Here is a 26714-nt window from a genome sequence, read left to right as displayed (position 1 = left end):
CTGCGTAAATGGGCGAGGACCTAAATGCAGATGCCACACAGCGAGGGAGGAACATGCATTGAATTTAATAAAGTAAGCAGGCAAACTCAAAAATGCAAAAACCAGCAGAACCTAGGGAGGAAGAAATCCAGAGAAAAACAAACACACGCGCATGAAAACAAACACTGAGAGAGGAGAGTGGGTGGCACAGAGACTTTATGCTCTAGTGTCACACATTAGTGCTGGAGTGGGAAAACAAAGACAAATAAAGATAGGAAATTGGAAACTCACAATGTAAACAAAGGTAAATCAAAAGTCCATTATGAAAAAAGTCCAAACAACAGAAAACAAAGACGCAAAGGAAAAGTTGCTTCAAAAAGTCTGAATATGAGAAGTTTAGAAGTTTTTAGAATCTGTGGCAGAATCGTGACTTAACCCTAAAGTGTATCCTAAATGTTTCTGTTTTTCTCTCCCTCCTCCCAGAATGTAAACTATCTCGGTCGGGTCCTCCTGCCACCATCGTTGCCATAGATGAAGAGAGCCCCAACGGTAAAGCACTCATCCATTTCACTTCTCCAGTCTGTTCTGCATTCTCAGTGGGTGCAAGCATTTCCTTCACCTCCTACGTGACTGACGCACATATTGTCAGAATTACAATTTTGGAGATTATCTTCACCTTTAACCGTAAACAAATACTGTTAGATAATGCTGACCTTTCCAGCAGCTGCTGATTGACGTTGCAGGTGCCCTGCACTCATCCATATTCATGAGGTGTGGGCCAGCTGTGTCTTAGCGTGAGTCTGGTCCCTGTTGCAGGAGATAAGACATTAGGTCGTTCAGTTACAGCATGAGTGTAAACAAGAAAAAGATGCAGTGGTCTATTAGTGCAGGCTTGTTTTTCTGAATTCTGCTGTTCACAGGGCGGCTTGCTTAGAGGAATAGTTTGACATTTGACATTGTCAGCAGTCAGTCAGCTTGGTTAGAATAAATTATTAAATAGGCATTGGAACACAGCTGCCACGGCTCTGTTAGAAAACAATAAATCCACCAGCTATAGAAACACTAAAGCTCATTAATTAACCTAGATTGTAGAAGCTCTGTCAGTTAGTGGGTCAACCAAGAAACAGATATAAACACAACCTCCAGATTGTGTTACCTACAGATAGAGAAGGGCACTGCGTTCACTCGTACAGGAAAAACTGTAGAGGTCAGAAGAAGAGAAGAAGATAGTAGCTTCTGTAAAGTTGTGTTAATGGTTTGGTTCTCGTCTTGACAATATTATTTCCCCCGGTGAAGTTGTTGTATTTGGGTTGACCACCTCAAGAAGTCGATTGTTGGATCGGATCCCAATCTGTCGTACTTTTGTGTGGGCAAAGTATTCTCTATAACTACTCTCATCTTTAGGTATTAACAAATGGTATCTCTTCTCTTAATATATGCACACGTATATACATCCTCAGCTTGTTAGCTCGAACTAGAGAAGCCAATTAGTGGCTCCTAGTCTGATGGTTGTGTCATTTAGACAGTAGGAATATAACCAAACACAGTCTGCTCAGATGTGTGTGTGTGTGTGTGTGTGTGTTGTTTGTGTGTGTGTGTGTGTGTGTGTGTGTGTGTGTGTGTGTGTGTGTGTGTGTGTGTGTGTGTGTGTGTGTGTGTGTGTGTGTGTGTGTGTGTGTGTGTGTGTGTGTGTGTGTGTGTGTGTGTGTGTGTGTGTGTGTGTGTGTGTGTGTGTGTGTGTGTGTGTGTGATGTTCGGAGGAGGGATCACATATTTTAATTGACAAGTTTAATCCTCCTGTTAATCAGGAGTAAATTGAAGCTTACGTTGGCCTGGAGGAAGGCCACTAAATCTAATGTGTGTGTAATGTACACACACATTAGATGTACACACAGGCAAGATGGTCCCCGTAGTTAAATCACACGCTTATCTCCGGCCTATAGATTACTGTACAGAAACGGCGACCTGTCATAACGTTTGCCATGTCTGCTCCTCCACTCGGCTTTACACTGTGAGACCTGATCACAGTAATCCTAACTGACATGAACAGAGATTAGCAGAGCAACACCAGACATGGAGGAGAGAGCGCTGCCTTCCAATCCACTGGGCTGCCAGGTCTCCATGGGTTTGCTGATGGTCTTAATTCACCTTATTAAACTATCCATCCTCCTATGGCTCCTGTTTCACTGTGTGTTCTTCTGTTACCTGGCTGTCCACTCATCAGCCTGCTGGTCATTAGATGTACATTATGTGTATATGTTGGACCTTCACGACAGGAACAACTGAACCGGTTCATTAGTTTCCTCCAGTTTGTCAACCAGAAAAAGTATTTTATTTTTATTACATGAATTAAACAGGATTTTGTTACGTGCGAAGCTGTGTCTCTTTTACTCGGAGGCAGGATAACACACGTTTGAGCTCATTAAACACTAACACATTATTACGAAAATGTGTTTCCTGTTTAATGATAATTAGAGAAAAGCTAAAAGTAGAAATGGTGTGTGAATAACTGCACTTACCTAAAATGATATTTTGTTATTTGGAATTTTGGAGAGAATATTCAGTGTAAGAATAGAGATTCAATTTATCATTCTGATCTCATTTTATATATATTTTCAAAAATGTACAGATGAAATTTCAGTATTTGTTTTCCAGCCCTGAGTTGTGTCTACAGGTCACACTCTCAGCACAACCTCAGTATCTGAAGCTAGCATGTAGCCTGAGAAGTGGAACCAGGGGCAAATATAAATTTTACAATACTGCTTTTAAACTTATTGCCGTGAGCAAACACTATGTAAAACCATCATTATTTGTATCAGCCCCTCTCTGCGTTCACCTGATTCAAACTGGACAGTGATAAGGTTGTGTATTGATGCCACAACAGGACTTTAGGTGCAGATTCGCTGAGGAAGCTTACGTTGTGTTGTCTTATTTCCATGTGTGGTAATAACACAGTTTGCATCAAAACAAAATAACAATTTTGGCCGTTTTTATTTGCTCTTTAATGGAGTATTGTGTAATACAGGGATATTACAGTCCCAATGAAGGCAGCAGCTACAGTGTCTGTTTATCAGTCTGTTTATTTCTTCAGCAACAATGTGTTTGTCATGATTTGTTCATACTATATGTGTGTGTTTGTGCCTGTGCGAGCACTAATATCCTTAACGGGGGTTGTTGAGGAATAATGTAGCAGAGGAATGGATGTGTTTGCATGATGTTGAGTTTTGCTCCGTGCCTGTGAATTAGTGCTACGTGTTTAATAGGGAATCGAGCTTCAGGGCGATAATGTTGGGTCGGAGAGACATGAGGAAGAAGAAGAAGAAGAAGAAGAAGTGCGAGTAACGAGATACGAGTTAGCCCAGGGAAATGTCACAAAAAGAAGACACTATTAAAATTAGGAGTGTGATGTTAAGAACATGTAGAGGGAAAGGATGATAAGACGGCGTGGATGTGTGTGGGTCCGGGGGAACAGACGGAGGAACAATGCTTAGGTTCAGCAAAGAGACATCAGTATCTTCAGTTTAGTATGTTCCTTCACACTTTAACACAACAACAACATAATAAACACAAAACGATGCTTTATAGTCATTGTCTGGCAGCTAAAGTAACAGACGCTGGAAGCTTTAGCAACACCTGCTTTACTATCTACTGTCACTAATGACCCGTGTCTGCTGCAGGGAAGTTTTAGAAAGATGAGGATGATGATGATGAGGAGGAGGAGGAGGAGGAGGAGGAAGAAGATGGTTGTAATGAGGGTTGTGTTGGTATTTAGTGACATTGATGTTTACTGCTTTCTACTCGTACTGCCTTGAGTTAATATGTATCTTATCTTATTTCGTATCGTATATTGTATTTTATCATATTTAATTGTATTGCATCATATCTTGTGTGATGTAATGTACAATATGTCATATCTTGTCGTATTGCATCGTATGGTATCCTGTCATTTGACCCACAGTAACCTGAAGGACTCTTCTCCTCACAAAAACATTAGCTCGACTTCTCTCACACACGACAATTTCCTCGTGAATTGACAGAAGACTTTTACCTCCCACAGCAGGAGACACAATAAGCTGTCGGTTTACCTTATTGTCCTTCAGCTGCAGAGTTTTATCCCTTTTCCATCCCTCTGGAGGAACTGGTGAACTTTGAAAATGCCTGTGAGCTTTTCCAAACCAGTTGAGAGTAGTGACGGAGGAATCCTAAAGAGTAAACCCAGCAGGACGGGAGGATGGAATCCAAATTAAACACGAGCAAACAGGTCTAAACCCTCGAGATAAATCCAGTTTGAAGGAGCAAATATACAGTTGAACTTTTAAACCAGTGCAATCAAAGACATGAATTATTACCAAGACGTCCTGTTGAACCTGGTGCTTGTTCACAATATGGACATTACAGGGTTGTTTTCTAAAACAACTGAGACTGCTCGACACTCCACAAACAGTCCTATGCAGTCATCAGCTGCTCCATCAATAAACCTCACTGAGATAGTAAACAAGAGATAGAAAATGCCAAGTAAAGCCCACAGGCCTCTGCAGCATGGAAGTAATCTAACTTAATTTGTCTGTATGAAATCCAGACGGTTGAGTCACGTGGCCAATGAGGAGCAGCGTCTGATCGCAGGGTTCAGCTCATTTCTCTTCGCCGAGCTGTAATTGCCAATCGCCACTTTGGGTTCAGATTTTTTATGAACTGCTCGTATTTAATCTCACAGAGCATGAAATTGATGGACGAGATTATTGTTGATTTGTTATCACACGCGAGCAGAGTAGTGCTGGCTGTGAGTTTTACTTCCTGTCCAGATTGTGGAGGTCGAGCGAAATCGACAAGTTATGATTTCAGTTCCCCCGATGAAGCTTGTGTCATATACGATTTCAAACTAATGTTTTGAAACCGAGTAACTTCCACATTTGGATCACCTTATTTGTTTGAGGGACCATAATTATGCCAAACATCCCGATTTCAGCAGGAATGTTCTCAGCTCTGCTCAGTTATGGCGGCGTCGCTGAAGTGCTCGACGCTCACATCAGCGAGGGAGTTGATCAGAAAAGAAAACAAACATTTCTGTAACATATCCTCTCATCAGGCAGCATTGATCTGTTTGAATCAGCAGGGTTGATCAGGGCCGTCACTCACCGCTTCTGTCTCTCCTCCTCCCTCCTCGAGCTGAATCCCGAGCTGTGTCTCCACGTTCAGTTAAGCTAATGTCCTGTAAAAGATTCTGTTAATGCGGTGCCACAATTCTCATTTTCTTTCTATTTCCTCCCGATATTCCCTTTATTCTTGATTTCTATCGGCCCCCTCATTCAACCCAATCGTTCCTCTGCTATCTTTCTCATTTCCCTCGACCATCTAATTGCCCTTTGTGCCTCTGCTACTCCCTGATATTCTCCTGGCGTCGTGGCACACTCACCGGCCGCCCCTACGTTCTGCCTGTGTGCTTTAACGCGTGGGTCAATCAGGTGCTGCTGAGTGCACGATTCAGTCCCATAAAGTGAGGTCACTGTGAAAAGAGCCCATTTATATTAGATGGTCTGTGGAATTAAATTAGACACAGATCAGTTACACACTGCGTGGGGTAATTCTGTCTTTCCTTTCTTTTTTACCTCTGCTTGTGGTTTTTTTTTTTTTAACTCATTTTGCGAGACAGCAGCAGAGAAACCAGAGGAGCGATAGCCACAGGATGGCCAGCACTGACTTTCCCCCTAATGAATTTCATTTTCAAACCCATTTTTCATATAAAAGAAACCAATTTCATTAAGTTCCCGGGTTTATTCAACATCAGCAAATCACAGCAAGGCATTTGACAGGGTTTCCATGGCACCGCAAGGCCGTGACCCAATTTTGATGTCTGCGGCATAGTTCATGTGTGTACCATCTTGCCTCCCAACTTTCCCCTTTCCCCTAAATCTCTGTCTTTATCTCTCATTTTTAATTTCCTCTCCGTCTGTTTTCCTCTCTTTCTCTCTCTCTCTCTCTCTCTCTCTCTCTCTCTCTCTCTCTCTCTCTCTCTCTCTCTCTCTCTCTCTCTCTCTCTCTCTCTCTCTCTCTCTCTCTCTCTCTCAGTCAGTCACTCACTTTAACACACACACACATACATACACACACACACTCATAGGTTTTTAGGTTTGTCTGCAAATCGTAAAATGTAAATGTTCAGGCCTGATAATGAATCTTTAGATAATGTTTTCCAGTAAACTCGAAAAAAAATCCTATTTCTGGTTTGTGTGGGTGTTTTAATACAGAGATTCAAATTGAAGGGGTTAAAAAGCTAAAAAGTTTGGCATCGACTAGATGAACGTGTCTGATCCTCCAGATGCTTTCCCTTTCTTCATGAGCAACTTCTCCGACCCCTCGCCCTCCTCTGATGCAACTCCTGCGGGCCTGAATATGACTGAGACATAATTAACACGGCCTGAAAGTAAACAGCAGGCGGTTTCCATTCAGATCATGTCCCGTCTCTGTGTTTGTATTTCTGTCGCTCGCTCCTTCTCCCTGTCTTTCAGTATTCCTCTTAGCTCCTCACTTCAGCAGCTCAAGAGTCAAGCAGGTTAAATGAATCGTGTTTTTGTTTTTTTTGCCGTCTGTCAAACTACAATTTGCACTTTTGTTCATTCTAAAGAGTTTTTTTGTGAAAAGTCATTGAGATTCAAACATTTATATCATTAGAGTATTTACTGTATCGTGGCAGAGCAGCTTCCTCTCCCTCTCTGAAATACTGGTTTTATTTGATATTGGAGAAAAACAGAAAATCCTCCAATATCTGCTATTAATTAATTTAATTTGACTGAAATCCAACATGCTTTTTGCTCTCTCTCTCAATTTGTGTGCTTCTTAGTCTAATTGCCTTTGACCCTTGGCTGCATGTAGTTTCCACGTGTGCTGCAGATTTAATGGACAGGAAGAAGAACAGAGGGTTTTCATTTTTTTTTCTATCTTCATTGAATTTGATTAAGGACTGAACCACGTATCTGCTTTTAAATCATTCTCTATTTCCAGGAACTCTGGTCATTGCATCTTCCTCTGAGGTTCATTCGGGGCTTTTTCACTTGTTTTTCCAGGAACCTTGCTGGTGGAGAACATGCAGATTAATGGCGTGGCCGAGGGTCCGGATCGTACCATCTCTCTTTCCCTAAGGGACAACCACGACTACTGGGTGATTCTGGACCCTTCCAAACAAGCCCTTTATCTCAACAGCACCGGACGCCTTCTGGACAGAGATGTAAGGCAGCTGAACTATTTCATTTTAAACATTTCTGTGCTTGTGGTTTTGTTCTTATCGGGTTTTAATAGACTTTTCTATAAAGATGAACATCAGCTCATCAGCACAGCATCCATCTTTGTTTACAACCCTCCTACAATACTCCTTATTCTGAGATAGGAGCTGGCATATTAATGAATCTATGGCTCAGATCCTGCTGCTGAATTTTAAATCTAGAGCATATTTAATGTAATGTTGTTTCAACACATGAACACAAGGGTAAATACCACAGAGGGTAAATATTGTGGAAGTGATTGTTCTTCACTTCTTCAAGGAAATGCAAATGTTTTTGTTCCATTTTCTCTCCATCAGCCTTCTGTTGATATTTGAATACACTGAATGCAACTTAATCTTTGTCATGATCACATTCTGCACTTAATGCAAATATATACTAAGTTTGCAAGTCCTCGTTTTGCTTTAATTTCCGACTGGTGAAGTATCTCTACTGGAGGATGCATCAAACACTGTCTGTGCCTCTGTTGTTCTCTTCCCCAGCCCCCCTCGTATATTCACTCCATCGTGGTTCAGGTTCAATGTACCAACGAGCTGATCGGCACCGTGATTCTACACGAGGTCCGCATCGTGGTCCGGGACCGCAACGACAATTCCCCGCGATTCCAGCAGCCGAGATACTACGTGGCCGTCAGCGAGGTACAAAACAATCACACACACACACAAAAAAACGTGAAACATTTATTCCTCACAGAGGTTTTCAGTGTTGACACAAACACTCCTACCGTCTCTTAGCTGAATCAAGAGCTGCACTCATCCTGCAGCTGTCTGTCACGATGGAGGGCAACAGAGCACATCTGCAGAAACAGACCTGGATGCTGCAGTGTGTTTTAAATATAAAGAGAACTCCACCAAGCCGTATTGTACATGGCGTTTTTTGGCTGTCAGACTAAAATTAAAGGCAGCACAGCACACGGCAGAGTTTTCAGAGCAGCCAAGGAAAGGATCTAAATCTGTTAGTCTGAGGCTTCCAGAATAGTCTTTACAATGTCAGTCCCACAGTTAGTGTGTCCCCGCTGGCCCGCGGAGGCAGACTCTAACTAGAAGAGGTTGAGACTCTAACTGGACAAGGATACGTGAAGCCCACTGCCAGCCCGACCTCAGGCGGACCCAGTAGAGTAGCTCATTATACAGTCTTCCACAGCCTGTCCGACTCGATCTGTCTTCTCAACCTCTCTCTATCTCTCTCTTGGCCTCTCCTCTGTTTTTGCGGCTGAGCCCTCCCTCCCTCCCTCACTCCCCCCCAGCTCCTCCACTTCCACTGCCCCTGCACAGCTCCCCGCTCTTCATTATGTCACCTTTCCTCCACCTCCCCACCTTTCCTCTGCCACTCTCTATATACCTCTGATAGTCTTTTTTTTTTTCTTTACTCCAGCTTCAGTTTCTCATTGCGCTCACGTAAATAAAGCACTTCAAGCACCACCATGCTGTGATACCTGGGCCATGCCAAGGCTAATAGAGAAAATGAATATATTTGTCCTGATTTGTGCAATAATTTAAAAGCGGGAGCAGATTTATTCAGATGTGAGCGCAGGCTTGCTCATTAAGCAGAGATCTATTGGCTAATTCACTTATATTGCCCCCAGAACTCCCAGCACCCAATGCAGTAAATTTCCTGTTGAGGGAGTTCGTCCAGCTTTATCTACATCACACCTGCTTTTCAGTTGTCAATAACTAACAGTTGTAATGAGCAAGAAAGCGAGGCGGACAGATGAGAACACACAGGCAAGGCAATGTGGTTATTTATAATTTATGTCGAGGATACGATTTATGAGCTCACTGTGAAAAGATTTTTTCCGGTACAAGGTGATCCCTGTGGCTGATTTCAGGAGCTGGCACCGGTGCCCGAGCGCCGAGTTGTTTCATTAGAGCCGCATCGGAAAGTGGCAAAGTGACAGCATGAGGCGTTCTGAGGAGCATTGTGCGATCGGTGGGAGGCAGAGATAACCCTGTTGAGGGAGATGATGCAACAAATCACTGGTGCAGCAGCTAAATTAAACCTAATCTCAAATGTTTCTTGTGCTGTCTGGAGATTAGACTTAAAGTTCTGACACCTCATCACAGATCCCGAGGCACATCGCCGCACCGAAACAAAATAATAATAATACAGCACAGCAATTTCCTTTCATGTGCAGTGGAAAGTGTTCAACTCTCAAACTTAGAAGTTCTCTCAGAAATATCTAGTAACTCATTCCTCTTCGTTGAAGATAGAGATACTATGTGCTGTTGCATATGTGCAGGTATTCAAGTTAATTTTAAAGCACAAATTGAAGGCAAAATCAAAGTATTTGGATTGGATACAAAGGCCAATGTATAATAATACTATTTTAGACGATGCTGACACATCATGTACACTACACAATAAGCTAAACTCTAGTGTATATATCTACATAAGGAATTTAGTTCTGGTTTCCCCATTTTTTAAGGTAAAACCACCACCAATCATCAGTTAGCTGTCACACTAATATTTTTGACACATAAATGTCACTCTTGACCATAAAACACTCTTCATGTTCAAGTTGAATACTTCAAATTAACATTGTTTAGCAACATGCGAATGGAAAACACGAACATTGTGCAGAGAATCCAGCGCCGTTGAGAACTCATTAATTTTGTTCATTTCACTGTGAGAAGGGAGGCAGTAATAAGCTATGGCTAATCTATTTTAACAGGGGCTCGTTATTTTATAACCACAAGCATTCGGCTCCAATATGTTTCTGTGTTATTTCATTTCTCTGAAATCAAACAGCAGCGTGAAGATGCTGATGCTCTCTTTTGTGACGAGTGCTCTTAACCTACCATGTGTGATTTTCAATTGCCGAATTTCCCACTGTTACTCCTCACGGTAAAACTTTTATGAGATGGGGCAATGAGGTGTAACTAATATCCACAGTGGTGAGATGGGGAAAGGCCGCGGAGTGGAGACGCTGGACGAACTCAGCTGCCTGCATTTCATTTCATCTGCAGTGCAAATCAAAAGACAGAGATCTTCCTTCTCCAGCCCCACTCGAGCACAATAAGCATAGCACAGCAAGTCTTTTTCCTGTTTGTTTTGTAGAAACAGTGGGGTACTAAGACTCCCCAGGACCAAACACATATCACAATCTTTTTAATGTGCCCTGTCTTTATCTCTGCCACACACCGGCAGCAGACGCAGAAGACAAGACACAACAGTGTGGGATAGGAGCTGTTTTAGTGTCAGTGGTAAAGAGTGTGAGTCTTTGACGACACGTTGTGGGAGCTGGTCGACAAAGATGCTGAGCTTCTGTTGTGTTTTTTCCAGTTGACACCAGTGGGAACCACCATCTTCTCTGGTTTCTTGGGGAACAACGGGGCGGCCGACATCGACGACGGTCCCAACGGACAGATCGAGTACATGATCCAGTACAACCCGAAAGACCCGGTAGGTTGTCTCTCTGCCTGATGAACTCCTCTACCCCTGATAGACTCAGGTTTAAACTCATCATGTCTTGTGGTTTGTTGTTTACATAGAACTTGTGATAGCTGAAAGAAAAGACTGGGAAAAGCCTGTATATGCATTTATTTAATTGTTAAATAATATCATACATATCAACAGCTTTAAGTTATAAGTAGAATATCCGCTTTCTCTCACTACTTTGCTTTAAAGTTGATTCCACTTGACTCCATCCTTAATATATTGTATATATCGTATCACATTAGCTGTGAAATTCCGGTATTCATAGTAACTGGGTATAATAAAGAATATGGTTTCATAATATATGACACAGTCACTTCTACTGGTGCTCGTCTTCTTCCACCTTCCTCCCACCATTGTTTCATTATCTCACCTATAAACTCTTTGAACTATCTTTGAAGAGTTTATCTTTTTAACTGCACTATTGACCCTGTAGGTGACGCACAGTGCTTGTGTTTTCATTGTGTGGGTGCGTGTGTTTGTGTGTGTGTGTGTGTTTCAGACAGCCAACAGAACCTTCGACATCCCGCTGACACTGTTTGGATCCGTGGTCCTAAGAGAAAGACTCAACTACGAGGAGATAACACGCTACCTGGTCATCATACAGGCTAACGTAAGTGCTTTTTGCTCGTCATGCAGCCAGGACCAAGTCTCAGGATGATATTGTACTTTTTTTTTTTTCATATAGTACAGAAGAAATAAAATACAAAATAAATTGACTCCAGCTCCCCCGCGAGACCCTTTAAGGATAAGCTGTATAGAAAATGGATACAATAAAAAAAGGCTAAATATAAAGGCTCAAGAAAATAAACTGTCTGCAGACTGAGTGGAAGAATAGTTTCCGCCCTAAAGTTAAATGTTATCTTAATGTACAGTTGTATTATTATGTTCGGTTACAGACAGCCTATTTCTGCTCTGCTGAATCAGCCTCAGGGAAGTGTAATAGCATCCTTAATTATTACTAATGTCTCGGTTAATATTGTTTTTCTTTCACAGCAAATTGTGTGTTTTATTTATTTAAGTGGTTTAACATCCCTACTAATTTCAGTCAATGTTTAAAAACTGACTCTTGGGCTACAGTGGTAGAAATACGCAACCCAGGTTTGACAGATAATTATTTAGCCTGCTGATTGGTCCATTAAGCTTTTTGTTGTGACACTAAAACCTCGCTTACAAAGTCTTTCTGGCAAATAGTCATATTTCTCCAGGCCCATTTAGCCTGGAAACATCATTAAAAGTCAACAGCACGCTGAAAGATGAATGTGTGTCTGACTGCATGAAAGCCTGACACATTCACTGCTCATCTTTATACAATATTAAGAGTGTTTTGAGTGGCTGCGACTTTGTTGAATATGAATTCTCAGAAAATACTTGGAGACGCACAAGTAGGTAAAAGAACCTCTCGAAATAAGACTGAGTTATTTCGGGTCAGTGTTACATGAGGGGGCAAAATGAAGTGCTAATTGACTGAGCCACATAAACTTATAACCTCCTAAAAAAAAATGAAATGAAAATATTGTTTAATGACTTATCGTAGTGGTGTAGTGATTAGAGCTGTCACCTCACAGCGAGGAGGTGCAGGTGCTCGGGCTTCATCCTACTTTCCGAAGACATGCAGGTTAATTTGAGGTAATTGATGCGTGTGTCAGCCCCGTGATGCATGGACACTTCTTCTTCTACAACCTGGCTCTGTGCTGATATGTACAACACTACTGTCGGATGTGCAGACACCATCAGGAACAATGTGGAGGACATAGAGATCCAGTGTCTCTCCTGTTGCAGCTGCCTTTGTAATTAGAACGACTTCAAGTATTCAGACACAAGATGAATTCACCACAGAGTACTTTCAGTTTCCAACTAGGTGTTTCATTATAAACTGGTTGCATTATCATTTCAAGGTCTTCTTCTATATAGACTCTTGACAGCGTGTAAACATTTTTGTCGTATGCAGGTCATATTTTCTGATGTTGATTTTTATTTTCAAGCGCTTGACATTTTTTGCGCAATGAAAATATTTGCCGTGGAATGTATGAGAGTAATTCAATTTATATTTTCTGAATAAAATGTGAGAGGCTGACAGCCGTGCTCTTCATTCACACACAATATCAACAGATGCTTGGATTTAGTTTCTTTCTTATTTGAAGATGCTTTTCAGAACCTTTTTATAAATCTATTCTTTATTTCAAAGCTGGAGGAGGACTGCACTTTAGAAACATTCTGATTGCAGTTTATAACCGGGAGCAAAAGTTCGAAAATGTTTGGTTTTACAAATGTCAAATGAATCAATATGTAATTAATCTATTGTATGATTTATTATGGATACGTACAACTGAGGTTGTGGTATACAGATGAGTTGTGTATGGTTTAACGGTATATCGTTTAATATCATCAAACCTGAAAACATAGAGTTTGGGAAACTTTTTCACCGAGGTGATGTTATTAAAATTCAGTAAAAATTGACTGTTGACTAAATACTTTGTCTTCAAGCAGTTAATTGGTTTGAGGTTGTTCATGGTTATTCAGTGAATGGGCAGAGGCAGGAGCACAGCAACAGACATCATCTTTTCTTGTTTATTTAAAATCCAATTACTTTACATCTGTGTTGGTCAGATTTATAAATTAGTGTTTCTAAATGAATGTTCTTTTATTTCTAAATGAATGTGTTTTAATGAATCCTGGAAGCTGCGTTTGACTCTTAAACTTTCTTTTGACCACTTATTTAACAGCAAGATGTAGAAATGGCAGCTCCATAATCATCTTTTATTACTCAAACTTTCTAAGTAATACCATCTTCTGGTTGAACAATTTGCAAAAAAATAACTAATTTAAGTTTTTTCTTGTTGTGAGCTTGTCAGGGAATTGAAAATGTGTGTAATCTCTTCTTACTTTACCAGTTTACGTACGACATGGTTAATGAAATAAATCGATTGTAACGAGCAGAGCAGTTTGTCTGATTTGTTCCGGGGCCGTCTACGCAGAGCTGTGCTGAGATGAAGCTGTTATAGATGCAATAAAAACCTGTTTAGTTTCTCTTAATGAGGTATAAATAGACTCTGACGGCTCTGAAAGTTCCCGACAGCTTTGATGATGTCCTGAAAGTATTCAGCAGAACTAGCAGATCTCTCGTTATTCACGATTCGAAGATGAAGATATCCAAATAGAAAATCGTGCAGAATGAAATGAACTCAAACCCCTCTCTTTCTCTGTCTCTCTGTCTCTCTCTCTCTCTGTCTCTCTCGCTCTCTCTCTCTCTGTCTCTCTGTCGCTCTCTCACAGGATCGAGCCCCCTACCCTAGCGAGCGGCGCACCGCCACCACCACTCTGACCGTGGACGTGCTGGACGGTGACGACTTGGGTCCCATGTTTCTGCCGTGCACGCTCGTGGGAAACACCCGTGACTGCAGTCCCATCACGTACAAGGCCAACGTACTGGAGCTGACAGAGCCGGTGAGTCCGTGGCCCTTTATGTAAATATGTACCGTTTTCTATTTGTGTTTTGTCCAGGGGGCACGTTGGTGCCTGGGTCTGTGTGAATATGTGCCACCAACCAGTTCCTCTTCTTTTAGCAGACCCAAGTAGTGCATGTGGATGCGTGCATGTGCTTTTAGTGTGAGGTTAAGATTAGATGTTGAGGTTAAACGTGAAATTTCAATCTCTCAGAGCTCATCCGCATTTTATTTCATTTTCTGCATATATATCTATAACATATTAAACAATTTTTTTAATTCAATGTGACATTTCTAAACTTCAGGCGCCGCTAACCAGCTGCTAAGTAATGAGAAGAGAAGCCAACTTCATCCCTGTTTGCTCTGCTGTTCAGTGTGTCAGGTCTAGCAGAGACTTTATAAGCAATTGGCATCTCAAGAACAAAGAAGGTCCAAGTTTTAAACCTAAATAAAAGATGTCTATTTGAGTTATAGAGCGATTTTTGTATTTCAGTTTTGAAAGGTTAGTGTGTTTTTTTATTGTTTTTTGAGATTGTACAAGGTGTGAATGTCCCGAAAAACAAGTGTTAGAGAAGTGAGTCTGCCTCTCTGTCATATGTTTATATGCTTACACAGCTCTGTATTTATATTTTATATAAAATCCTTTTGCATTTGTTTCTTGGGCATTTAGCTGATGCTGTTCTCCAGAGCGACTTGCAGCATCACTTTGTAAATGAGACAAAGTTGCTGCAGGCAAAATCCCCAACTCTGACAACTCAGCAGAGCATTCATCCCTTAACACACACAGACACACACACACACACACACTTTATGGTGACAAGCTGGCAGTGAGTTCATGCTCTAACACCCCCCCCACCACCACCACCACCACCACACACACACAAGCACAAACACCCAGAAATATGTCAATGTCAATTCCCAAAGGGACATTGTCTACGTTGTCTCTTTGTCTATATTGAGGACTTTGTCACATGCAAACACACACACACACACTCACTCACTCTTCCCTGCCAAGAGAAGCCCTGCGAGGAACAACAGGAGTAAATCAACTTTACACACCTCATGGTTTTGAGAAGGAGAAAGTGAATGCAGGCAAGGACTGGGTTTATGATGGAGAGGTGCGTTGAGGTGGGAGTGTGAAGGGGAGAAGTGAAGGCAGAAAGACACACACACACACACACACACACACACAGAGAGAGACGTTACGCTGGGAAAATACTTGAGGGGTTCTAAAAATCGGAAGCGTTCCATAAAACAAGTTGCATCTCACACAAAAATGTGCTCTCAGTTGTCAATTTGCTCCTGATACAGAACGCTTCACTGATTTCAGTTTTTATGATCCCACAGCATCACAGTGTAAACTAGATTCACCTCCTCGTGATTGAACGCCTCTGCTAACTGGTCAAGTTGAAGTTTACATTCTCGTGGAAATAGACTTGTATCAAATATCTAGTGTAGACCGAAAATGGTTGAAACGTGTATTTATCAGAATTAGCATATGCAGTTGTGAGCTATAGTCAAAATATGTGAGGCTGCTTCATGCAGATGGTTTCAAGATATTAGCACAATGCTACGAGGTGCACTCTATTCAACCTTACATGTTTTGGGCGGGTTGTGCACTAATGTGAAGGTTTGATCCCCGGCTCCAGTCCCCAGGGCAAGACACTGAAGTGATAAGACTAGAAGAGCTTTAATATAAACGCAGTCCATTAACATTACCTCATTGACCGATTTGAATCGGCAGGTGATGATTCATCTTTTTCTCTTATCCTGAAACCTACTGCAAAAATTTAAACTGAATTATTTCAGATCGTTTGAATAAATGCATGTTTGTGCCAACAGCAGGAACTGTGCCATTAGATGTGCCTGAACGCACTCTCATTTATTTAAAGCAGAGATGTGTCTGGGGCCCGCTTTGATTGATTATGAGCCGACTTTGAAGCCGTCCGATAAGAGAACCCTGATACGCTCTGCTCGAGTGAACCACAGGGTAGTGAGTGCAGGTTAGGGTTCCTGTTTTCTGGATGGATGAATAGATAGATAGAAAGAAAGAAAGAAAGACAGAGGAGTAAAAGACCAAAGCAGGTGGAAAGTCCAGAGTTGCTTTTTTTGCTGTGGAGGAAAAAACAGAGGAGGTGAAGTGAGGAGAGGAATGATCGAGTCAAAGCGAGATAACAGTTTGAGTCCTAATCAGACGGATGAGATATGACAACCTCACAGCCCTGGAGCCAGAGGAGCTACTCCACTCCTTCTCCCTCGCACCCCCCCACACACACAGACGCTGGTCATTTATGCCGAGCAGTCGGCTGTCTGGCCATGTTCACACATTTACTTCAAAAGTCTTTCAGCCTCTAAGAAATAGATTATTTAACAGCGCGGTAAACAACTCTCCTTATACCTGAGGAATCATCCACTTTTCCATCATGTCACACAGGAAATTGATTGGCTACAAGACGCTGAACAAAACATCAAACAGCACATCGCTTCCTGCCCTAACTTTGTTTTGCGGCTGCTGCTTTGGAAACAGCAACCTGTTCTTTTTTGAATGCCGTAGGGGAGCACTGTATGTCTGTGCTGCACCACGGACAACATGAAGGCTCAATAACTCATAACTCATTCACTGTACCCTACTTCACTATGTGGTGGTAACTGTGTAGAGAAAGTGAGCTCATCCCGGTCCGTACCATTGATCCAGTCCTGTTTGTTGGGCTCTCCCCGAGGGATCCAGTTCACCTGAGCCTATAGTTGGTGGTTGTGAATTGGTCGCATCACACAGTTTGCTCACATGGAGCCAGTGGAGTAGTGGCAGAAACTTGGACTATGGGCAGAAAAGGTCTCTAGTTCATCTCTGGTTCGACTCCACGGAGAAAAAACAAAAAGATGAACCTGGATTGATCTGTCTAAAAAATCCAAGACGATTCTCCCTGCCCTGTCTAGTGCCCCTGAGCAAGGCACCTTACTCCCCAACATCTGCTCCCCGGGCGCCGTACATGGTTGTTCACTGCTGTGTGTGTCCTGCACCAGATGGGTCAAAAGCAAAGGTTAAATTTCCCTACAATTGAGTGTGCATGTGCATTTCTGTGCATGTGTTTGGGATAAATAAATGTATCTTAATCTTAACCCCGAGTTTTAGAATGTGAGTATTTGCTCTTTTCCTGTTTGTCTTTGCCCTTGGACTCAGTCAGTTTAGGTTTTAACTATTTATTGGACCAAAAAAAAGCCATTTGATCAAATAAACATGGACACGAATGGGTCGTTTTGCCACAGACAAAATCATACACAAAATTACAAAGTGCCTCATTCATTAGTCATTAGCTCCACCAAGGACTGTGTGTGTGTCTGTCAGCAGGATTATGCAAAAACTACTGGAACTCGGTGAAAGTTTGTCGTATGAGCAAAGAAAGGATCCTAATGAAGTCCTGGTGCAGATTAGGACAAAACGGGCGGATCCAGGAATATTTGACCTCTTTCTTTAACATCGCCTGATTGGGCCTTTCTGACATTTCCACTGATTTCCACTGTTGATAGTAAATGGATCAGGCGTATTAGGGGACTGGTGTCTAAGTCTGTGCAATGTGGTGCAGCCGGATTGAATTTAAGCGGACTGAAGGTATCCGCTCTACTGAGTGCCATTCTAGTTATTACATCTTATAGCTTTACACTCACGCGTGACCATTCACATTGTCCTTAGTGCCGTCTCTGGTGAAGAATTATCATAAAGAACACCTCAGTAATGTCACGCTCATGCTGCTTCCCGGTCTTCACATGGAAACTAAAGGTTAAACTATAAATATTGAAACAATAAAAAGGCAGGTGTGATGTGACAAAGTTTAAAACAAAGTTCTGGTTGAGAAAAGCAGAATCGTATATGTGTGTGCGTGTGCGTGTGTGTGTGTGTGTGTGTGTGTGTGTGTGACGTTGAGCCTTCCAGGATCATGGTGACTTTATATTTCCCAACTTTCTATCCATGTGAACTCGATTAATGATTTTCACGATGAGATCCTCTGTGATTTTGCTGCCCCCCCCCCCCCCCCCCCCGAGCTACGTTAACGTCTCTGTCTGCTTCCTGTTTACTCTGAACTCCTGACAGATTCATGTCCCCCTCCATATATTCACCCCCTCTTTTGCGCCGCTTCATTACTCACCATAACCCCCCCCCCCCCCCCTCCTCCTCCTCCTCTCCCAGTGACAGACAGCAGGGGATATAGCCTGCATGACAGGTGCTGTGGTAAAGTCTTGTACCGTAGCAGGAGTATGGAATTGTCTGTGGTGTGTGTGTGTGTGTCTGTCTGTGTGTGTGTGTGTGTGTGCGTGCTCGTCTGGGAATACGTGCAGTCCACCTGGTGTGCTTGGTTTGACATTTTACAGCTTTGGTGATATTAGATTTGATCCTATAGACGTTTTCTCCCACTGGGGTCCTGGTACCACACACCTCAGCAGATTGCACTGTTATAAGTCAACGTTATAGCTGAGCAGCACTCGCATACAGATGCGGATCCACACACTCTCTGGCTCAGTGTGTGTAGACTCAGATATAAACACATTTATATGGACAGATAGAGAATATATGCACAATCGAAAATGGCTCCTAATTGTTGTTGTGTGTTGTGTGCGTTTATTTCAGTGAAGCTAATGGTGGTGTCGTTTCTTTAATGCTCTGTGTGTGCTGCACTTACACAGAATTATGTGTGGGTTGTGCGTGTTTGTGATTTAAAGTCGACCACAGTGTGTTTTTGCCAACAATTGATTTTTTTGTTTATCTCTCGCTCGCGCTCTGCTGGCACCGCACAGAGCTTGTTGTACCATGATTACAGTAAATAGCATCTGTAAAGCTTTGCTCATATCGGAGAAATAAGCAAATCAGACACACCCCCACTGTTGGGTTCAGTAAGTAAAAAAAGTCAGATATTATTCTCTGATCAGAAGACTCTAATAACTGATTTCTCATATTTATAAGAAGAGGTTTGTACCGTTTGTGCCAAACTGTTGAATTGTATTGTTTGCATTGGTTCTGTCCTCAGAATAAAGTCAGTCCTCTCAATGTGACTCCCCCGATACAAGCTGTGGACCAAGACCGAAACATCCAGCCTCCGTCCGAGAGACCAGGGATCTTATACTCCATCCTCATCGGTAGGTTGGGACATTTCTGCGAGGGTTGCTCAATAGGGAGAGTAGATCTTTGTATTAAATGAGCAAAAAAGTGATGATGCAACTTGATTTGAGTCTTAATTTGTGTTCCTGCTGATAACAGATAATTGATTATAGATTATTAATCCATACAGCAAGACTCCCTCTCTGGAAAGAATCTCAGTGATGTGTGGTTAAATTGGTTTTCTTTAACACCAAGTGAAACTTATTACTAGAATGGCACTCGGAGGACTTATCAATTCAAGGCTAAACCACTCTACACGTCTGTGCAGCTCTTACAGTAGAATAATGGAGCAGAAAAATAAGCGGTCTGATAATCAAACGCGTATATATCAGCACCTTTAATGTCTCTAGAGAAAATTGATGAAAAAGGAAATTGATTTAAATAAATAGTCTTGTATCTGCCCCTTTAAACCAGAACATAATCAGATATTCATCAAATCAATTGTGATTCAGAATGAAACCAGCACATCGTCACTTCAGTGTTTAAATGCTAGTTCTTTCAGATAGAATTGACTGAATCCATCCCTCATAAGTAGCTTAATTTACTATTGATTTATTAGTTACCGTCCCTGCAGGACTTGATTGACGTCTGATGGATCGATCACAGTTCCAAATGATAAAATGCTGTCACCAAGAACTGGTCAGGATTTACTGACGCGTCTTGCCACTGACTTGATTCCGTTTCCCAGACTCCTCCTGTGAAACTAATCTGTCTGAGTAAGGATTATCAGAGACTGTGTCACTAGAGGCAGACAAATCGGTTGCAACTTTGGGCTCCTCCGAGATCTATGATTTAAAAAAAGAAGAAAGGGTGATTGAACAAAAGAGCAGATTCTGGTGGTTTTAGGAAGATGTAATGTTTTAGAATAATGGTGTTGGCGCCACTGGTTTTCATTAGAAACAGTAGGTGGTTGTTGCTTTGGACAACAACCCAGAGTGTATTCACTCAAGCTCGGACACAAACATCTGTAACCATGGAACATTGAGGGACTCATGCTGTCTTTGAATGCACCATCCCTCTGCAGAAGCCATTACAATCAGTGTTAGCCATAAGGATGCAAGACGCACACACACACACACACAAAGACTCTGTGTTCGCTCATTGGCGGAAGCATTAGCCATGCCTCCCTCTTTCATTGTGTCTCTGTGTTTGCTGTGTCTTTCTCAGGCAAACCTCAGACCTATGCAGACTATTTCAGCCTGAACAGGACCACAGCGGAGCTCGTGCTGCTGAGGCCAATCGACAGAGAGCTGTACCGCAGATTTGACCTGGTGATTAAGGTGAGGAACCCCCAGAGCCACAAAGAGAGGAGGTTTAACTTGTGTCTCATTGAAAACACAACCTCCCTGTGGCATGGGGACATATGTTTGTTTTTTTGCTTCCTTTATTCTGTGAGATTAAATAAAGACAATATATTGTATATCTGGTTACTCTCATAAAATGTACACAGAAGACAGAAAGTACTTTAAGTTCAACTGGAACTTAAAGTTGAATATTTATTTTATTGGATGTTTTTGCCACAGTTAAAGCTGTGGGTGGATCTGTGTATAAAGTATTCATGATTATCGCTAGCCAAACAGACTAATTCGCAAACATCACATCACAAAGCAAAGAAAAGTTTCCATTCAACAGAAACTGCCTGATTGCCTCTCCTAAATATGTTTATAGAAGAGAAACATTTCTCATTTCAAAGCTGACAAATTGAATAAAAACAGTTTCCCTTTAAGATAAAAGACCAATAATAAAACCCCATCAAAAAATTGCAGGTCATCTATTCATTTATGTCCAATTGCCCTATACTTTGATAGGAAATAAACCCCAGCTAGTGTAACTGGCCTGTTTTATGACCATTATCAAAGCTAAGGGCTCTACTGAGCGCTGTTTAACATTTATCGTGTGAAGTATTATAATTTAATACGACCTCAGCAGCCGGGCTAATGGCTGTCAGAGAGCAGGAAGTGAGAGAACCGCGGCCAAAAGGGAAACCATTACTTAATCTCTCTCTTTTAGGCAGAACAGAACAATGGCCACCCCCTGCCAGCGTTTGCCAACCTCCAGATCGAAGTGCTGGATGAAAACAACCAGGCGCCCTACTTCCTGGAGACAAGTTACCAGGGCTACGTCAGCGAAGCTTCACCTGTGGGAACCACCATAGCGACCAGTGGCAGCCTGTCCGCACCACTGGCCATCGTAGCTCTGGATAATGATGTGGAGGAGGTGAGAATAAAAAGCGTACAGAGCTGTCACCCTCATGAAGACATCAGGCGTTAATTAATATTAACCTCACTGATGAATCAAATGACTGCACTTAATAATCTGATTATTGCTAAATACAAATACACATTTGTTTCTGTTTCAAACTTTTAAACAGAGGTCATTTGTGTTTTATAATTATCTAAGGACCCTGTGCAAATAAATAAAATGACTTGTAGCAGTTATGATAAACGATCACATTAAGCTAAACAAAGATATAGTATTTTACGTGTTTACACTTGATTGATTTGTTGCATTTACTTCCTTTATAGCTAAGAGCCAATATGACGCCTGTAGGTATCAGCTGTGTTCTTTCATCCTCCTGTCTCTACTTTCTTTAAACCTAATACACAATCCTGTTGCGTGCAGCACGGAGACAGTGTGATCGCACACAAATGAACGATTGGCCCACCGTCCTTCTTCCAGCCTCCTTTCTGTTCTGCTGACTCTCTGCGTTGTGTGATGCTTGCCGTGTGTGTGCTGCCCTTCCTCTGTGAATCTGGATGATAGAACCGTTTCCCTCTGAGTCTGCCTCTCAGTGATATCATAAGAATAAACAGCGCCGCGACATTGTTATCGCTGATGCATCCCCGAGAGCTTGGCTTGTTTAAGAAGTAGCATGTAGTCGTTTCCACCAAAAAACCAAGCTCTGGTCCATCGCTCACTAAAAGACCCCCACGGCAGGGAATGGGCTTAGCAGTGATAACGTGTGTGTTCCTGAGACCGTGTGTAGTGTGTGTGTGTGTGTGGAGATTGATATATGTGCAAATATTGCTAACCCTGGTCTTTCCTCCTGCATCAAGTACAAACAATCCTGATTAGTCCTAATTGCTTTTTATGTGCCTTCCATCACTTTTATTTATGTGTGTGCATAGAGCGGTGAGTGTGTGTGCTTGGGTTTATTTATGACTCAATATCCACACTGGCTACATCGACAATATTATCAGCGCTGCACCCCCCCCCCCCCCCCCCCCCCCCTGCCTGCTGAGCTAGCCTTATCTGGAATGAGTGGCACACACACACACACACACACACACACACACACACACACACACACACAGAGTAGGTGCCTCTCTGGGTAATGTCAGAGGAGGACTTGGATAAGGATTGCCTCTCTATCACTGAATATAGCACTTACTCTCTCTCTCTTGCTCTCTCTCTCTCTCTCTCTCTTTTCTCTTTCTCTCTCTCTATCTCTCTCTCTCTCTCTCTCTCTCTCTCTCTCTCACTATTCAACCCAACCCTAAAAAAAATGGTCATCAAGATACAGGTTCAGTTGCACACACATCTCTTATCTTTATTTTAAGAAGTCCTGGGATGAAATACTCATTCATCTTCTCCTGGTGAAGTCTTTCTTTTCACTCCTGTTCTCCTCAGGCTTTTATTTTGATTTATTGTTATAATTTGTGTATCATCTACATCCATGAAAAGAGACAGTTTCTTGTCTTCTTAAATCATTACTGTTGTTATCAGCTCTTCTGATTCGTCGCTCTGTGTTCATCAAGCACCCAATATCCTAAACTCTCCGCTGCTGTGATAATAATTGACAGCTCCCAGGTAGATTTGAACCAGCAGCCGATTCTGCAGGGTTTTGATAGAAAACTTCTTTCTTCCAAAACTTTCTCTAAACATCTCCGTCTCTTCAACAGACGAAGGACCCTCAGCTCCAGTTCTCGTTGGACAGCTACTCAAACGTTTTCTCCGTGTCTGCGACTGGAATCAGAAGATACGTCACGCTGCTGCAGCCGCTGGACAGAGAGACACAAGACTTCTACACATTCACGGTACTCTAGAGTCTAGAGTGTGTGTGTGGGCTCCTGAATGTGCACTTCACCTCAAACCCTAGACCCTTGATAGAACCGTGGTGTTGGTAATGAAAAAGGACTCTTATCAGAAGGCGAGGTGAAAATAGGAAACGTGATATTAGGAAAGGAAACAAGAATTGGGAAGAGGGGGAGTTACATGAACAGGTACAGGAAGAAAAAAGAGAACGAAGGGATGAACTGTGCACCACACACACACCCTCTCATCAAGTGTGTAAATCCAGATTTTAATTCACCTCCACATCTGCTTTAGCATAGATTTAATTTCATGTAGTAACAGATTTTATGAGCGACTGGCTTGTTTACAACATTCAGGTCAGAACTTGGCTCTGACGTGGAATCAGAATCAGACTCAGTGAAACTGATTGATTGATCCCTGCAGGCAAATTGCCTCATTTCAATTCCACAACATACAGTTGGTAAAACGGAAGTAAATAAATAAATAAAAAGAATGGCGCACTAAATATAGCAACAAATAACAAATATAAACTAAGTGAAAGAAGAAAATGCATGAGCTAGAAACTGCAGGCATGTTAATGTGACCATACAGCAGCTCCAGGCTCGTGTCTCCTCTGGTAGTGCACACCACAAAGTGAGTGCAGGTGGGAAGAGTGTTATTCAGTCCCCGGAGATGGTTCATGCAGTCTGGAGTCTCAGGTAACCCGAGTGGAAGAAAGGCTGGTGGAGTACAGTGAAAAGAGAGTGTGAACAGTCGGGGGAATAAACGCTGCGTGGATACAGCCCCTTGGCCAACAGGTCGATGTCGGGGCTTCAGTTTAATCCTGTCTGTCTGAACCTTATCCACAATCTCTTCCTGTCGCCACGTCTCTGGGAAACATGACAGTTCTCACAGGTTCCTCGTTAGGTCACAGGGAATGTGACTTATTCCAGTGATTCCTTCCCTCTCTCTCCGTTAGACTGGTGAGGTCCATCTCACGCTCTTGTTCCTCTCATTGTGTCATTCTCCCTCTTTTATTCCAGTACAATGGAATTCCGTCTTGTTTTTTGTTACTTAGGCACAGAGAGACTTCCTGTTGCAGAGCATCTGTTTGTGCACGTGTCCAACCGTATGATGTACAGCATTGTTACTTCATGCAGGAGTGTGCTATTCGTCATATTCAGCCCTGCTCACCTCACTGGGTGTGTGTTTGTTTGTGTGTGGCTGTGCAGCGCCTCATGAAGAGTTGATGCATACTTGATGGAAAAAACGGGCCCTGGTGTATTGATTGAAAGGCAGAGGTGTACGGCAATCATCATGAAAGCCTTGCAGGAGAAATTAAACTCAAGGACGGGAGAGTGAGTCAGCTATTAGACATCCAGGATGATTTGTCGGGCAGATGAGCTCGTGGAGAAGATTGGTGTCGGTGAGGAAGTTTCTGTTGATCAGCGCTTTGATATGCACCGCGTGTGATATGTGAAACATGGATGAGGACATGTTAGCGCAATTTGCTGGGATTGCTTTGCGGGAGAGTGGCGTGACTGGAGGAAGAGAGGAGAGCATTTGCTTTGTTAAATAACATGGGTGCTGGATGTGAATATGATAACGATAACTAGCCTGGGTCCATGGTGTTCTACTGTGTGCTCTGTAAGGGTTGGACAATTGAGATGTGTGGATTCTGTTACCTTGGTTAGAGACTAGCTTTTAACATCAAACTGCTTGCATTAGAGCTGCTAAACATATTTCATGAATTGTCAAAGAAGTTTTATAACAAAATGTGGAAGGTGTATTTTAAGAAGTTAATGTACATCGAAAAAATACGGTTGTTTATGCCTGTTTTGTACATATTTACTCTAGATCTCTCTGACTTGGAGGTAGAGCAGTCAACAAGCCTCGTGAGCTGCTCTGTACGCAGGTGAAAAAGAAAATACAGAGGAGATAGCAGGGACAGATTAGTTCAGGGATTTTTGAGACTTTTCAGCTTCACCCACCAGAACATATAAATAAACCCAGAGCGGGGATTTAGATTGAAAACGTACAGAGCAATTCCAGCTCAAAGGAAAACAAGAATACAAACCTGACACTATCAAGATGTCAAGGACGTGCTGAGCACACAGTCCGCCCACCACAGGAGGCTCGAGAGGGAGCTTTGTGTGGCCTCGGCTGAGTGTAGCACCTCCCGCAAGAAGGAGCGTTTAAGTGTGTTTTCCTTATCCTGTCTTCTTCTGACTCCTCGTCTGTCCCCGTGTCTCTGTATGTCTTCAGCTATTAGCGTCAGACGGAGTCCAGCAGAGCTTCCCGGTGACCGTGACGATAACGGTGTTGGACGCAAATGACAACACTCCGACTTTCGCCAACGTCTCTTATAATGTCAACCTGTTTACTGATATGATGCCTGGAGAAACGGTGCTACAGGTACACACTGTCCATGACTGCTTTTTAATAACACAACATAGATGGGATTGAGTGTTAAGGTGATATTGAGAAACACATTTGGGACTACAGATGACTCTTGTGACTCTCTTCCAGCTGTCGGCTGTAGATTCTGATGCGGGTCCCAATGGTCAAGTCACCTACCGGATCTTAGCCGGAGACCAGGAACACTTTATTATTGGAAACAGGTAATTATATGATTTGCACAGTGATAGTGTTTTTATTTAGAATTTATAGACATGTGTCAGTATTTTAGGAGATAATTTGCTTCCTGGAAGAGAATTTGATTATGTGATAAAACAACTTTTTTTTAATGCCAAAAACCAGTTCTGCCAAAACACGGTTGACCTTCACTGAACACTGTACCTGAACGCATCACGTGTAGACACGTACAGTGGACAGGAGGGCGGCTGGTTCCCTAACGTTCTGCTTTCCCTAGTCTGTGTTGACCTTGTGGAAACTTGACTTATTCACACATCCTGTTGTTTGTTTCAATATGCACAAAACTCTTACTGTCATGTTTGAAGATGAGAGATCATAACTCAGCAGCAGAGAAAATGTGCTTATTCCCCCCATAAGAAAATAATAATAATGTTTTACTGTGTCAAAAGCTGTAAATACCTCAAATGAGAGAAAATCACCTCTTAAAGCAGGAAGTATAGATTTGACCCTCTTATTGTTTCAATACTGTTGATGAATACTTGTGTAAACGGAAATGTCAATGTAACTTTTCAGACAAAACTAGAATAGTAATGAAATAATAGCCAAATTGACAGTTTCAACCTTTTAAAATGCTAATTACTGCCACTGTTTTCACAGCACTGGGGTCATTAGTGTGGCGCCGGGTGTTGACCTCGCTGTGGGGCGGAGCTACGCGTTGACCGTGGAAGCCGTGGACAACGGGCCTGCACCTCAGCGACGGTAAGGGTTTCCTCATCTGTCCCGAGCTGAGATATGAAATGTCATCACTTTTCCAGAGCT

General features: G+C 42.3%; 1 protein-coding gene across 1 annotated transcript in view; it reads left to right on the top strand.

The window, feature by feature from the left end:
- The window catches only part of LOC133931578 (protocadherin-15-like), a 96060-nt gene that overhangs the window by 11046 nt on the left and 58300 nt on the right, over window positions 1–26714 (top strand). The window contains 13 exon segments of the mRNA XM_062378485.1: window positions 463–528; window positions 7041–7201; window positions 7736–7891; window positions 10536–10655; window positions 11191–11301; window positions 13965–14135; window positions 19156–19264; window positions 20454–20566; window positions 21297–21503; window positions 23189–23323; window positions 25566–25715; window positions 25830–25921; window positions 26553–26654. Of these exon segments, the coding sequence (XP_062234469.1) occupies window positions 463–528; window positions 7041–7201; window positions 7736–7891; window positions 10536–10655; window positions 11191–11301; window positions 13965–14135; window positions 19156–19264; window positions 20454–20566; window positions 21297–21503; window positions 23189–23323; window positions 25566–25715; window positions 25830–25921; window positions 26553–26654 (1693 nt within the window).

Source organism: Platichthys flesus, chromosome 20 (genome assembly GCF_949316205.1).
Source record: "Platichthys flesus chromosome 20, fPlaFle2.1, whole genome shotgun sequence".
Taxonomy (NCBI): Eukaryota; Metazoa; Chordata; class Actinopteri; order Pleuronectiformes; family Pleuronectidae; genus Platichthys; species Platichthys flesus.
Note: the sequence above shows the minus strand (reverse complement) of the source record. Positions and strands in the feature narration are given on the sequence as shown.